The sequence below is a fragment of the Vipera ursinii genome, assembly GCF_947247035.1.
Source record: "Vipera ursinii genome assembly, chromosome: 1".
In the NCBI taxonomy this organism is placed as follows: domain Eukaryota; kingdom Metazoa; phylum Chordata; class Lepidosauria; order Squamata; family Viperidae; genus Vipera; species Vipera ursinii.
In genome coordinates, this window is record NC_139512.1 from 359,603,143 (window position 1) to 359,618,085 (window position 14,943).

General features: G+C 59.2%; 1 protein-coding gene across 3 annotated transcripts; it reads left to right on the forward strand.

Moving 5' to 3' along the window:
* Positions 1–2,672: 2,672 nt before the first annotated feature.
* On the forward strand, positions 2,673–13,752 carry PITPNA (phosphatidylinositol transfer protein alpha). 3 transcript variants are annotated; one of them, XM_083363071.1, is made up of 12 exons: positions 2,673–2,871; positions 3,485–3,515; positions 5,904–6,049; positions 7,421–7,512; positions 8,851–8,885; positions 9,553–9,627; positions 10,101–10,184; positions 10,605–10,682; positions 10,928–11,038; positions 11,255–11,377; positions 11,483–11,551; positions 11,878–13,752. In XM_083363071.1, the coding sequence occupies exons 1-11, from the start codon at positions 2,852–2,854 to the stop codon at positions 11,528–11,530; spliced, it is 843 nt and encodes a 280-aa protein (XP_083219197.1). In that variant the 5' UTR covers positions 2,673–2,851; the 3' UTR covers positions 11,531–11,551; positions 11,878–13,752. The 3 variants fall into 3 exon arrangements, with proteins under 3 accessions (XP_083219197.1, XP_083219198.1, XP_083219196.1); XM_083363072.1 differs by having other exon boundaries at positions 8,851–8,858; XM_083363070.1 differs by lacking the exons at positions 2,673–2,871; positions 3,485–3,515; positions 5,904–6,049; positions 7,421–7,512 and having other exon boundaries at positions 8,408–9,627.
* The last annotated feature ends 1,191 nt before the right edge of the window (positions 13,753–14,943 follow it).

The following is a 14,943-nucleotide window of genomic DNA, read 5'->3' on the forward strand; positions in this document are numbered from 1 at the left end:
GGCCCTCTGGGGCAGCTTCTGTATGCAGCGGCCAGGAGAGCCAGGCAGGACGCAGCCCCGAGGCCTAAGCCCTTGGCCCAGCTGAGGATTCCCTCTTCCTGAATTGGCCAAGGGGCTCTTCCGGCTTTCTTGAGGGAAGAAAGCGGGGCCCCACCCAGTAGTCCTGCAGGGTCCAATCCTCCAAGTCTGCTCAGCACCCCGTCAACGGGTCAGACATGCATCCTGTCCCTGGGGCATGAAGAAGCTGCCCCATGGGTCTGCCCACTGTTGCTGAGGTAGGTGGAAGCTGGCTGAGTGGAGCTTTCCCTGTCCCTTGGGCAGGAGCCCCCTCCCTTCCAGAGGAGCGCCCTGCTGAGCCCAACCAGGCGGTGGCAGGTGCACCTTCTGCCTGTGTGCCATCTTTGTGGAGGGCTGGATTGGCAGAGCCGGTTCCTCCTCGCCTCTCGTCACTTGGACTGGAACCTCAACCTCGTGTCAGGTAGTCTTTCAAAAGGCTGGTCCTCCCCCCCCCCAGTCACGGAGGCTTGGCTCTGCCCCCTCGGGCACAAGGCCTTCTCTTGTGGGAGGCCATCGCATTCTGGCTTCCAAAGAGCTTTTTGCACGGGCAGCCCTACAGTCCTAGAGGGGAAGCCACGTGGGGCCAGGCCCTTGTGTCTCTGTTGCTGCAGGGGGAGAGTGGGGGCTATTCCAACTGCAGCCCCCTTCCCCCAGTTCAGGCTTGCCCTGCGCAGAGTTGCTTTCCTGGCCAGGCCAGGCCAGGAGATCCCTGCCTGCTAAGATCTCACCAAGGGGTCTGTGAATCTGGGGGCTTCTTCAGTGGCTCAGCTTTCCTTTGGGAGCCCAGACTAGCAGCCACAGTGCCCCTTGCTGCTCCCTTACGCAGCCACCATCCTGGGTTGGGAGAAAGGCCTGAGGTGAACTTCAAAACTTCTATGGCCCCAGGATGCCACCCAAACCACTATACCACGCTGCTCTGAGCAAACCTCTGCTCTGCCAAGGACTGAATGTGGGTCAGCAGGCCTCTCCCCCGTCTGCCAAAGTGATTCAGCCTCAGCAGGCAAGCTCAGGAGATGCTCTGGGACCCCAACATAGCAAGCTACAGAGATTACAAGAATAACAATGGGAAGGCACTTGGAGGTCTTCTAGTCCAGCCCTCTGCCCAATGGACCCTATTCCATTCCGAACAAAAGCACTGTCCAGTCTATTCTTAAAAACCTGCACTGTTCGAGCACCCACAACTTCCGAAGGCAAGCCGTTCCACTGATGCATTGTTCTCATTCTTCCTTAATTCCAGATTACTTCTCTCCTTGATTAGTTTCCATCCATTGCTTCTTGTCCTGCCCTCAGGTGCTTTGGAGAATAGGTGGACCCCCAACTCTTCTCTGTGACAACCCCTCAAATATTGGAAGACTGCTGTCACGTCACCCCTGGTCCTTCTTTTCATCAAACTAGACGTACCCAATTTCTGCAACCACTCATCGTATGTTTTAGCCTCCAGTCCCCTGATCATCTTTGTTGCTCTTCTCTGCACTCTTCCTAGAGCCTCAACATCTTTTTTGTATCATGGTAACCAGGCCTGAAGGCAGCATTCCCAGTGTGGTGTTATTAGCGCAGAACAAAGCGGTATCAACACTTCACGTGATTTTGATGCTGTCCCTCTGTTGACGCAGCCCAGGACTGCATTGGCCTTTTTGGCAGCTGCAGCAAACGTGCTGGTCCACGAGGACTCCTAGAGTCCTCCTGCAGTGGTTGCTCTTGGACGGTCCGTCACCGGAGGCATTTAAGAAGACACTGGCAGCCGCTGCTTTGAAATGGTATACGTTTCTTGCTGGAGCAGAGGGTTGGACTAGAAGACCTCCAAGGTCCCTTCCAATTCCGTTATTCTGTATCCTGCGTCCTCTCCATCCCGAAGCCACCCTCTGGACACCCACCTTTTTTGAATTTCGGCACCCACCCGTGGACGGAAGACGCTTAGACATCAGGGGCGGGGGTAGAGTTACTTCCCGGGGTCAGAACTCTGCATTTACGTTACTACGGCTCAAGATAGCGCTGGGCCTTTCGGCAGTTTGGTCGCCCTGCTGGCTCACGTTTGCCTCGCGGGCGGTAAGGGCGCCCAGATCCCGGCCATGGCGCCTGCCTTGCCAGGTAGACCAAAGCAGGAGACCGACTCCGCAGGGAGACCTCGCGAGTCCGCCGGTGCGCTCTCTTCGTCGGGGAATCTCCCTTCCCAGGACTCTGGGCCTTCCAAGCGGATCCTCGTGCGGGCCTTCGGGCCCTCCCCGAACTGCCCCCCCTCCCCGCCCAAGGAGCGCCGCGAGGCTCCCCCGGCCGGGCTCCGTCGGGGCTCCGGCAGCCCTGATTTGACCCGCGCGCAACTTCTGCCTCGCCGCGGCCTGCCTCGCGCTTCCCCCCGGCGCCTCATCCGACTCCGCTATACGGCCCGCGCCCGGAGAGCGTCCGGGGCCGCTCGCAGACGCCGGAGGCGGCGAAGGGTCGCCCGGCGGGGCTCGCTCGGCAGCGCGGGACTTCGGGCTGCGCGGCCGCCGCTTCCTCCCCTCGCCGCCAGGCGGCGCTCGCCCGGCCCTCCCTTTCCCCGCCCCAGGAGAGCCGGGACGGCGCCGCCCCCTCCGCGCGCGCGACGTCACGCGCCGGACGCCGCGCGGTGACGCAGCGCCGTTGCCGAGGAACGCCGCCCGGGGCGCCCGCCTCCCCTTCCCCGACGGAACCCCCAGCGCGGCGCCGGGGACGGAGGGAGGGCCCGCGGGGCGACGGGCGGGCGAGCGGAGCGCGCGCGGACGGGGCAGCCAGCGGGCGGCGGGGCCGCGCCGGGGCCAGCGGAGCGGCGCCCGCCATGGTGCTCGTCAAAGAATAGTGAGCGAGGCGCGCCGCGGCGGGGGGGGGGTCCCGCGGGGGGGGGCTGCTCGGCCGGGCTGGCGGCTTCCGTCCCGGGCCCGCAGGGGCGCCCCCCCCCCTCCCCCCCTCCCCCCCTCCCTCCCGCCGCCGGGCGCCGAGGCGGGAAGCGGGGCTGGCGCGGCCCTCCGGCCAAGGACCCCTGAAGGTCCCGGCCCGGCCCGGGGGACGCGGCGCCCCTCCGGCTCCTCCTGCCCCGCGGCCTCTCCAGCCCCCTTGGCCGCGGGGCCCCCGCGTGGCCTCTGCGGGGCCGGGACTCTCCCGGGGGGAGGGAGGGGGGGGAGCCCGGGGCCCTGTCCTCGGAAGCGCCGGCCCTTCCTCCCCCCCTCCCTCCCCGCCCGGCGGTGCTGCTGCTGCTGCTGCTGGGACCGGCCTTGCCCCGGGGGGGGGGCGCTGGGGGGGGGGCGAGGGCCGGATCCACCAAGGGCGCGGGGGGGGGGAGGGAGGCGGCCGGGCCAGCGTCCTTCGAGCGAGCCCGTGGCCTCGTCCTGGGAGCCGGCGAAGAAGGTAGGTCGGCTGCGGATCCCCTCTGGCAGCGAGGTCGTCTGACTGCCTGCCTTCTGCTCTCTTGCAGCCGCGTCGTTTTGCCTGTGTCGGTGGAGGAGGTAAGACTTTCGTGCCTCCCGCTCCTTTTGCTTGATTTTATTTTACTTATTAAACAAACTTATACGGCCACCCAACTCGTACACAGAGGACTCCGGTTGGCTTACAAAAACAACGTAAGAACTACCCCTCCCCCCCAACAACAACAACGCAGTCGGGTGGTGCCTTTGCTCCTTTTCATTGGGGGGGGATGCCCTCCTCAGCCCGAATATCTTCCTCCTCGTCTTCTTTCCATCTCGGTTGAAATTGTGGCTAGTGCCAAAGCTCAGACCAATAATGGGAGACCGTTATTCCACCCCTCCTTCCCCGCCAACCCTTCCAAGACCCCTAGCCAAACTTGGGAGCCGGTTGCTAATGAACCGTCCCGCCTTCTGCCTAGGTAGGCAAGGAAGGCTCCCTCGGATGTAGTAGGGGAACTACCAGGAGTGGAGGTGGAAGGGGGTTGATGAATTCTTCAAGCAATTCCTAGCAATTTGGGGTGAAGTCCTGATACGCTTGTAGAAAGGGCAGTTCCGTTTGCCTGTCAGCCGCCTCGGGTTCATCTTCCGTTTTCCGTAATTTGCAGAAGTGTGATTGGCTTTCTTGCATGACAACTCTCTGCCCGAGTTTAATTTTTATTTGGGGGTGTTACTGTCACTTTGCAAGAATTGTACAACCTCTTACATTGGTTGAGTGTTTTCTTCCTTGAGCTTTTTTTATAGTTAGGAATGGGTTTGCAGATAAGTTTGTGTGATACTTTTAGTATGAAAATTGGCTTCCTGAAAAAGCATTTTCTCACGCACTGATTGTCAAAGGAAGCGGACAGTAAACTTGAAGAATTCATTATCACGTGACCTGGGGATAACCTCTCACTGCAGTGGCTGGAAAAGGGGATGGAAAATGGCTGGAGGACAGAGTCACGCACCCACCTTGAGGAAGCCTTTTTCTTACTGTTATTTTGTTCTGCCCCCCCTCCCCCCAAACCCTTTCTCTGATTTTGGCTCTTCAAGTATGTCAGGTATCCAAGCTGGGTGGAATGCAGGGGGATACCAGATAATGCATAACATGGTTAACATAGAAACAAGGAAAATAAACCAACTTTTATGAATAAGTAGCTTTCAAGCAAGCGCACTTCTGTATCCCATCAATACTAGTCCGCCCTGGCCTGGCAGTTGTTCTTAATCGTGCCTCCCTGGTGGGGAGATGTTGACTGTCTTTCCACCTGCACCTCTCAAGTCCCCTCTCCGACAACCCAACAACTCCGTGTTGTAACCCTTTGATTGACAGTGCCCTCCCAGTCATCGCCACAGAGTTGTCAGCTGTCTGGCTGTGTACTGCGGGCTGGAGCGTCAGGCCTCCCGGTGCCAAGGCAGCTGCCGTGAGAGGCGCATGTGAGAAACAAAATGCTGGGCCTCGGCCCGAATCCCGTAGGGCTGCGCTTGTGCTCTTGTCTAGCCCTTCCCCTGTGTTCGTGCACTCGTCTAGGATCAAGCTCCTCGCCACGGAAACCTTCCCATTCTTCTGGTCCTCCAGATTGTGCCCTGAGGTGCTCAACCACGGCCTTCAAATACGTGTTGACTACAGTGTCCATAATCCCTGGCTGCCATTGGAGGAAGTCCACCAGTTCTGGAAGGCCCTGGGTTATCCACTCCCACTGTCCAGGAGTTGTGGACTTTCTTGGCGCCCAGGCTGGGGATGCAGCTAGGACTGCAGGCTCTTGGACGCTGCAGGGCCCACAGTTGCCCCAGAGATGACTCCACAGGGTACCGCTGGTGCTGCCTACGCCAGTCGAGGCAAAGTAGCATCCTCTGTGGCAGAGCAGTTGTGAACAACTGTGGGGGAGAAGCGGGCAGCCCCAACTGCCCTTTAAAGGCCTGGCTAGTGAAAAGGAGTCTGGGGTGCTGACCCTTGTGGGCTTCCCCTTCGGCCTCACTCCCCCACAGGGAGCCTGGGCTAAGGTGGCCCCAGGAGATCCGCGTGGGGGAGCCATCTCAGTGACCAGCAACTGGTCCTCTTCAGGCCTAAACTGTACCTCGCAGAGGGAGAGGAGGAGGAGGAGGAGTGCTGGGCGGTCAGTTCCCATGGAAACCTCTGCTCTTAAGCCCCGACGCCCTCCACATGGCCTTGGAGATCTCGCGCAGGGCTGGGGATACCAGAGCCCTGCAAAGGGGGTGCAGAATCCAGCTCAGGCAGAGCTCCCAGCACCCCCAGTGGCACTGCAGCCATTCGCTGGCCCAAAACTGCAGGATCCCACCCTGCATGTGCTTTGCTCCCCCCGTTAGCACTCCAGACCCTCCGGGGAGCGCACCTCGGATGTGAGCGCCAGGTCCCCAGCCTGCTTGCTGGCTCGCTCTGTGTACAGCCCTCCTGTCTGCAGGCCTCTTAACAGTGCCGCGTCTTCCCTCCTCCAGTACCAAGTGGGGCAGCTGTACTCCGTTGCTGAGGCCAGCAAGAATGAAACTGGCGGGGGCGAAGGGGTGGAAGTCCTGGTGAACGAGCCCTACGAGCGAGACGGAGAGCGGGGGCAATACACCCACAAGATATACCATTTGCAGAGGTAGGTGCGCCTCCCCCCCCCCCCGGGAAAGGCCCGTGTGTGTTTGTGTACAAAAAGAGCCAAATCCAAAAAAAGCTGGGAGATTCCTGGATGCTTGGCGTTCACACAAATCAGCCATCAATGCTTACCAAAGGATAAACCACATTTACTTGACATTTACCTGACATAAAAAAGGCTGAGCACCAAAGAATGGAGGCCTTTGAACTCTGGTGCTGGAGAAGACTCCTGCGAGTCCCTTGGACTGCAAGGCGATCAAACCGGTCGGTCCTAGAGGAGATCAACCCTGATTGCTCTTTAGAAGGCCAGATCCTGAAGCTAAAACTCAAATACTTTGGCCACCTGATGAGAAGAAGGAAGGACTCACTGGAGAAGAGCCTCATGCTGGGAAAGGTTGAGGGCAAGAGAAGAAGGGGACGACGGAGAAGGAGGTGGCTGGATGGAGTCACTGAAGCAGGAGGCCTGAGCCTAGATGGATTCCAGAAGACAGTAGAGGACAGGAAGGCCTGGAGGAACGTGGTCCATGGGGTCGCGATGGGTCGGACACGACTTCGCAGCTAACAACAACCTGACATTCAAAAGAGACAATAAAAAACCCAGAAAGCAACAAAGAAGGCCATCCCCTCCAGCAGCCAGAATTCAAATAAGCAAGGATCCACAACAGACAAGCCATCAGGCAAAAAGCAGTAATCAAGGAATCACCAAGGAGGAAATCAACCCATCTCAAACCCCCCCCCCCCAAAAAAAAAACCCACAACCCTGGCTGAGCAAGCACAGGCATCAGATCTCCCCTCTCCCCCCACTCGCTCCACATCGGTGATGTTCCCTGGTTGGGTAATAAAATGTTTGCAAGGGAACCACCCAGAGCACCGAGGCCTCCGCAGGTCCTCCCTGAGCTACGGAGAGTCTCCCGCTGGAACCGGGGCCTTTGTTCTAAGGGATCCCCCAGGCTTTCCCTCTGTGGCGAGCAAACCTCTGAAGCAGTGGCCACTGGTCCTGCCCACCTCCGCTGCTGCTGGGTCCCAGCTACTCTTCCTGTTCCTACGAAGACAGCCCGCTGGTTAGGATCGAGGAGGAAGGGGCTAGAGGTTTGGTGGTTGGGGCGTGCCCTTCCGTCCCTAGGAAATCCTTTTGGCCCAACGACATTGGGGAAGGCAGGGTGGCACCCGTGTGCCTGCCTGTCAGGGAGGAGCTGGCATTGCCCTGGGCCAGTCGGGAAAAAATCCCCTCTGCTTCTGGAAACCTTGCTTAGTCTTGAACCCTGAACCGCCACAGTCACTGGCAGCAGAGAGAAGAGCAGGATGAACCCATTGGCAGGACGTTCTGCTGGGACACATCGGCACCCTCTGACCTCTCCTCTCCTTTGTCCTGCAGCAAAGTCCCTCCCTTCGTACGCATGCTGGCCCCTGAGGGCGCCCTGGACATTCACGAGAAGGCCTGGAACGCCTACCCTTTCTGCCGGACCGGTGAGTTCTGCCAGGGCAGCAGCCTCTGCCTTCCCCCCCCTGCCTTTCCTCGAGGGGGGGGACTGGAGTTAGGAAAGTGTCCCACACGGGTCTGCTCCCGGCAGCTGCTCGGTGCTCTGAGCTGCTTCAGAGAATTTCCAAGGCTCAGGCTCGGCCACTCTTCTGCCCCCTCGGGGAGGGAGGAAAGCCTTGGCCAGGGGGGACGGTACTGTTTCAGGGGGCAGCCTGGCCATTTTCGCCGCCCGTGTCCTCCTGGGCAGCCCAGAAGCAGCTTCTGGGCCTAGGCCCAGCTGTCCTGCAGGAGCCCCTGAGCTCAGTCCGTCTGAGCTGGTGGAGCGTCCACCGCCCAACGATCCTTCCCTGCACAGCTAACCTGCCGCTGGGGCCGAGCTCTGCACCAGCCCTGGCCCTTCCTCCGCCACACTGCCTGGCTTGCTTGGGCTGCTTGAGGCCCTGAAGTGGGAGCCGGGTCCTTGGGAGGAAGGTGCAGGGGCCACGTTCCATCGGGAGCCACTGCAGGGGATGGAGGCTGGGTCCCGGGCTGGGCGGACTGCAGGTCTGCCTGGAAGCTGCTGCCGTGCTGCTCGCTGGTCATTTGGCCTCCACCCCTGCTTTCCAGGGTGTCCTGGGCCTTTGAGACGCCCAAGCTGCCTGCACCTCCTGGGAGGCAGGGCCCCTGCGTGGCTGCTGTGTCTGAGCCCTGAGTGGGAGGGCCGCCTTGCTGCAGCTGCGGCTGCTGCTATGACGGGTCCTCTCCTGCAAAAAGCGGGGTTACGGAAGCTGCCACCCTGCCCTCATTAATCGTGGAGCCTGGCAATGGGGCATCCGGTTACTGCCCAGCGCACCCTGGGCTGTGTTACCCACCGGTTCACTCCTAAGGAGGGACAGGGCTGTGTCTGGGGGGTGGGGGGTGTCAGGGAGAAGAGCTCTGCTGGTGTTGGCCCTTTTCTGAACGGGGGTGGAATGGATCCAAACCCGGCAGTTGGCCCTGGGGCCAGGCAGCACCAGAGCATGGCAGAAGGGCAGAGGTGTTCCGGGGGGGGGGATTGGATAGCGCACTACCAACTGAGTGGGTGGGACCTCAGTTGTGCCTGCCCTGTGGGGGCTGGTGGAGGGTGGCCTTAAAATAGGCATCCTTGTGCGAGGTGCTCCCTGGCAGCCCCCCACCCCATGGGGTGCTCAAGCTGTGTGGGGGGACGCGGCAGAGCTCCTTGCTGCAAGAGGAGAAGGTGGGGGCTCTGGGCTCGGTACTGCTGTTGGGGGGGGCAGGCCGGGAGCAGTGGCTGCATCCCTGATTAAAGCTCTGTCTTTCTTTCCATGTCTCGGCTTTTGGAGCAGTTATAACAGTAAGTAGAGCTTCCAGCCCCTGTCGGGTAAGTGGCTGGACTGCCAGGGACGTGCCAGCCTCAGGCGCATGGCCGGCGGTGCTGGGTCATTTTCATGGTCTGGGTAAGGCAGGGCTCCCTTTTGGGTCTGGGGGCCCCAGAACCGAGGGCCAGAGAGCTTTCGCAAAATCTGCTTATCTATCAGTTGGGCCACCTCACTCCTTAAGGTGATCCTTGGTGCTCTGGGGCCATGGGCAGCTCTCGGGGAAGCTCCTTTGGATCCCCTCGGAAGGCTTGTGGGGCGAGAAGGGGAGGAGTGCCAGTTTTATTATTATTATTATTCATCCTGATTTCCTTCCACGGGTTTTCCTGTCCCTGTCCTTCGCATACCTCCAGGCTCTTGGGCCCTCTAGAGCCTGCCAGCCCTCTGCCGGCCGCCTCTTCCCATCTCCGGAGCCCCTCATTGGGCTCATCTCTTCTCAGAGCCCCGGTGGGCCTGCCCGGCAGCCCTGCTCTCGCCCTGGGGCCTCAGCTGGCTCTTGGCTGGGGGGGGCGGGGGCAGAGCAAGGCCTCTGCAGCCTGGATCCGGTGCCCCGTTCGTTCCTGCTCTCAAGCCGGAGAGGTGCTCCCGAGCCAGGGCAGTTGCGGGTCCGACGGTGGTTGCAGGCCTTGTGTCTGCTTCCCAGCTGAGGGAACCTCTTCCTCTTCTCGGCAGAACGAGTACATGAAGGATGATTTTCTGATCAAAATTGAAACCTGGCACAAAGCAGATATGGGCATGCAGGAGAATGTAAGTGTGCTGGACAGGGACGTGGGGGAGAGATCTTGTCTTTTCATTGCTGTTGCACTGGGGACACACCCCCCCCAGTGGCTCTTCTGGCAAGGAGCGGGAGGCGGCGGAGGAGTGGGACAGGTGGTCCATTGCCATATTCCACCCCCCACCCCCCCACCCCGGCTCATGAGTTCACAGTTCTGATGGGTTTTCAGTGTCCTTCAGTCAAGTCCTCCCCCCCCCCCCCGCATCCCCATCCCCGGCCTGCCCTTTGGAGGGAGGGAGGGGGCCACACGACACCCGGCTGCCCTTTCTAAAGTGTTGACTCCGTCAGTTTCAATAGCAGATTGTTCTTGCATGTTTTTCTTGAGGAATTCTTTTGCAACTGCCCCCGCCCCCAAATAAATTCACTTTCAGGGATGTCCTGGAAAAGCTGCGGCGGAGGAGAGCCTTAGACGTAGACTGAAACCTGCCCCTCCTTGTTCCTGCAGGTCCATAAACTGGATCCTGAGGAGTGGAAGAATGTGGAGGCCGTTTACATAGACATTGCGGACCGGAGCCATGTGCTTTCCAGGGTAGGGCAGCAGGGGGAAGGGCCGGACCGGGGGGTGAGGTGGAGGATGGTCACCTGCCTGGCTGGAGTCTCTGACATGCCCTGGGAGGCCACTCGCTGGCAGTAGCAGGACTGGAGTTGAGAAGGGGATCTCTGCTGGCTTGAAATCCCGGGGGGGGGTGTACCTTCGGGGGAGCTAAAAAGGGGCGGGGGGTTGGAAGGCCGCTGTCCCATTCCACATGGCTTTACTGGCATGGAACCCGCAGCCCCACCAGGCTGGAGGGCAGAGAGCAGCAGAGACTGGGAGGGAGAGAGGGCCCACCGGGGAAGGAGGGCCGGGAGCGATTCCTCCTGAGAGGTGCCTCAGAACCTGGAACCATGGGATGGAGGGGAGGGGCCTTCTCTTTCCGTAACCTTCCGGTTCCACTCTTGTCCAACACAGGATTATAAGCCAGATGAAGACCCAGCGAAATTTAAATCAGTCAAGACTGGCCGTGGCCCTCTGGGCCCCAACTGGAAGGTAGGAGCCTTGCTTGCTGCGGGCGGCTCTGCTGCCTCTCTCGGGGCATGCCGGGCACTGAGCAGGGCTGAGATGGAGGGGAGTCGGCCAAGGGGGTCCCCCGGGACCTGCCTCGCACCAAGGTTGCCCTCAGGGCAGCTGGGGTCCTGTTTGCCCAGGGCACCCCAGGCAGATCTGGGGAGAAGGGTGGCTGCCCTGGCTGTGGCAACTCCGCCTGAACGGCCGGTGGCCTTTGGTCTTTTCAGAAGGAGCTGGGCAAGCAGGCTGAATGCCCGTGCATGTGTGCTTACAAGCTGGTCACGGTCAAATTCAAGTGGTGGGGTCTGCAGAACAAAATCGAGAACTTTATTCAGAAGGTGAGCAGAGTTTGCGGCAGGGGGCTACCGGCGGCTCCCCAGCGGCATTTGTGCAGGGGCTGCACGCCTGGGCCGTGTGAGGCTGCTCGGAGGCGTCGCTTCCGGCCCTTCGGGAGGGCCAAGCGGTTGCTGGGGATAGGCGGCGAGTGCGGCATCCCTTGCCGTGTCTGGCCGTGGAGAGACTTTTCAGCTTCGTTTCGTTTTGTTTTCTTGCAGCAAGAGAGGCGGCTTTTTACGAATTTCCACCGGCAGCTGTTCTGCTGGCTGGATAAATGGGTCGACCTGACCATGGAGGACATTCGCCGGATGGAGGACGAGACGAAGAGGCAGCTGGATGAGGTGAGCGCTTCAGGGAACCCCCTGTGGTGGGCCAGCAGACTCCCCTCCCTCTCGCCCACCTGTCCGAGGACTGGAGGTGAACAGCCTTTCTTTTCCCTGCTGCAGATGAGAGAGCGAGACCCTCTGAAAGGCATGTCGGCTGCAGACGAGTAGCCTGGACTCCTTCACCACACGGTAGGTGGCCCGTAGCGCCCCAGGCTCTCCTCCAGGGTAGGGAAGAGGAGCTGCACGGGGTGGGCTAACCGTGCTGTTTCTATGGAATCGGACCCAGGATTTTGAAACACAATTTTCCAAGGACTCCAGGTGGAGGAGAGGCCGTAGGGCTCAGCGGGGGGCTGGCAAGGCTGCTGCCACCCTGGGTGTCTGCAGCTGCAGCTGTCACCCTCGGGTCAGCACCAGGCAGAGTCCAAGGCATTTGAAGCACCAGCAGCAGCTTGGCGGTGCCACTCGGCCGGCTGTTCAGCCCCTGGTCCACTCACATTCCTTCTCTCACCCTCCAGTTTGCGAGTGGGTCTCCGGGAAGGCCCAGGAACTCCACCCTCCTGACCAACGGACCGTCTCTGGACATTCAAGCCCTCCTCCTCCAGTCGGCCGGCAACTTCTGCCTCCTTTGCTAATTCTAGTTGCCCTTGATCTAGTGAGCAAATCCTTCGGTCCTGAGCGCCCGGGCCGTGGTGCCCAGGGAAGAGGCGGCCCGTCGGGACAGCTGCTTCTGTGACCACCCCCTTTCCCTGGAAGGTGCACACACCGGTTCTCATGTGACTGTTTGATTTCCAAGTGGCAGGTTTTGTTGAAGTTGTCTCGTGATGTGATTTAGAGTTCCTTGGTCCCTGCCTCTGTTTCCCCTCTTCTGAGTCTTGGGATGGTGGTCCACTTGTGGAGACAGGAGCTCTCGGCCCTGAGCGCCACAAAGTCCCGGGTCTGGAAGCCTTTTTTTCTCTGTCAAGAATATTCTTGTCTTGGGTGCGTCTCTGGTCTCTCTCGGCACAGGCGTTGCTACTGGCAGACGGTTGCCCCAATCACCTTGTGGTCTCTGCTCCTTACCCCACTCCTGGCCTGAGGCTGCTGCTGCTGCTGCTGCTGCTGCTGCTGCTGCTGCTTTGGGGCTGTGTGTCCCGGAGCCCAGGAACAACAGTGGAAGCCCCTCTCCACGCTGAGAGTGGGGGGGGTCTCACTCCTCTTTTCCGGGATTGCCTGAATTGGGGCTTGTGGTCCCCGAGCCCAGCCCTGGGGCTGGACTCCCCTTCAGACAGTCACGTGAGCCCACCGCAGTGGCGATCCCCTCCCTGCCTCCCTCCCGCAGCTAGGCCTGGGGGAAGGTTAGAGTGGGCTTTGGGGAGGGGAGAGGCTGCCCTCCTGCCCTCCCCCATTCCCTGCCAGCCGATTCCTTCCTTGCCTTTAAGTGCAATAAGCAAGTCTGTTCTGCTGCGGCCAAAGGCGGTCTTCCTCGGCAGGGCCTTTGTGGTGAGCCGAAAGGGCTTTTCAGGAAGTTGGCTGTTTTTGGGCTAAAGTGGGGACGGAATGTCCCTGGCCAGCCAGGCCAAGTCCTTTGGGATCCGGCTGTGTCCCAGTAGTCCTCCCTCTCCTCTGAGGCACGCGGGTGCCGAGTAATCCCCTCTCCTCCAAAATGCAGAACTACAATACAGAGAATTGTTGTGTGGCTAAGAGGATCTGCTCAAACACGTTACTGTTCCCACTCCTGCTTAAAAGATTTGGGTTTAACTCGGAGGCTTTCTCTGGGAACAGATGGTGACATTTTGAGGATGGGGGAGAGAATTAAAACGACTCTGGCGGAAGGCAAGAATTCTTATTAAAACATTAATTTCCTTACTTAGCAGCAAGACATGGGCAGACACACACACACACACCCTGCGTGTCCTGCATTGGAGTTGACCCAGTGCGCCCCTCCCCACCTGCAGCTGAGCCCCCTGTTCCCCATTGGCAGCGACGACTGCCCCCATCGCCCCCCACCCTTGTTTCCTGCCGAGGGGAGCGAGTGGCGATGGAGGCCAGCGCAGCCGAAGCTGCTCCCGTGCGTTGCGTCTGGCTTCGTGCTCCAGAGGGGCTCCTGACGGGGGCTACGGGCCGAGCGCGGAGACGCTTTGCCTTGTCATGGCCGAAGCTCTGGTGGGCAAACACGCCCTCCCCATCTTAGCATGCTCTTGTTTCCTTCACTTTCTTTTCTGCCGAACCTGCAAGGACTCCCTGACCGGTCCAGCTGGTTCCCTGTGCTGTTCGTTTCTACGGCATCCGCTCCGTAGGATAGGTTAGATGATCTCCGTTGTTCCTTTACTGTGAGTTGTGCCTTTTTTTGGTCTCCCAATCTTCCAATACAGGCCTATTGGAAATAACTCTTAATAAAATCATAGACAGAAAGAAGAGCACCGTGATTGAGCTTTTATTCCGAATACCTGGGGAAATCTGGGAAATGGGAAATTCAATCTGTTCCTTACCCCTTTAGCTACCTTTCTCATATTAACTTCCATTAATCAATTACAGTGACAGCGGGGAAGTCTTATTTATTTATTTATTTATTTAATTTGCCGCCCTATTCCCGAAGGACTCAGGGCGGTTCACAGGGCAAGTTAAAAACAATACAAAAAGAGAGAATAAAATACAATTAAATTAATACAAGCCCACAAAATTAAGATAACATTAAAATTGAAATTTAAAATTAATTTAATTTAGTTTAATTTAATTTAATTTAAAATCCCTCAGTCCAGGCCGGACAGTTTAAACAACCAGGTTTTTAAGTCCCGGCGAAACGAGCGAAGGTCGGGGGCAGTCCGAAGCTCCATCGGCAGTTCGTTCCAAAGGCCGGGCGCACCCACAGAGAACGCCCTCCCTCTGGGAATCACCCGCCGGCAATCTCTAACCGGCGGAACCCTAAGGAGGCCCTCCCTGTGGGCGCGCACAGGACGATGGGAAGCTGATGCTGGCAGCAGGTGCTCCCTAAGGTAATCCAGACCCAAGCCATTTAGGGCTTTATAGGTCATCACCAGCACCTTGAATCTCACCCGGAGGGCAACTGGAAGCCAATGCAGCTCGCGGAGAAGAGGTGTGTTACATGACGAGCAGCTGCATTCTGCACCAGCTGAAGCCTCCAAGTGGTCCTCAAGGGCAGCCCCATGTAGAGAGCATTTCAGTAGTCTAACCAGGAGGTCACGAGTGACTGTGCATAGGGCATCTCGGTCCAGATAGGGCCGCACCAGGCGAACCTGGGCAAAAGCCCCCCTGGTCACGGCTCCTATATGATCTTCCAAACTGAGCCATGAATCCAAGAGGTCGCCCAAGTTATGAGCCCTATCGAGGGGGGTAACACCTCACTCCTCATCATTAAAGATGGAGAAGAATGGTTCACTCGAGATGCCAGTATCCACAGCCACTCAGTCTTGGCAGGATTGAGTCGGAGCCTGTTTCTCCCCATCCAAACCCGAACCGCCTCCAGGCAACAGGACATCACGGCGAGGGCATCACTGAGTTGGTTCGGGGTGGAGACAAAAAGTTGGGTATCATCAGCGTACTGATGATACCCCACCCCGAAACCACGAATGATCTCACCCAGC

Coding starts and splice junctions, on each gene's coding strand:
- PITPNA (XM_083363070.1), top strand. CDS start 9,088: ATGGGCAGCTCTCGGGGAAGCTCCTTTGGATCCCCTCGGAAGGCTTGT. Junction 10,185..10,604: donor GGAGCCATGTGCTTTCCAGG/GTAGGGCAGCAG, acceptor TGTCCAACACAG/GATTATAAGCCAGATGAAGA. Junction 11,039..11,254: donor TCGAGAACTTTATTCAGAAG/GTGAGCAGAGTT, acceptor GTTTTCTTGCAG/CAAGAGAGGCGGCTTTTTAC.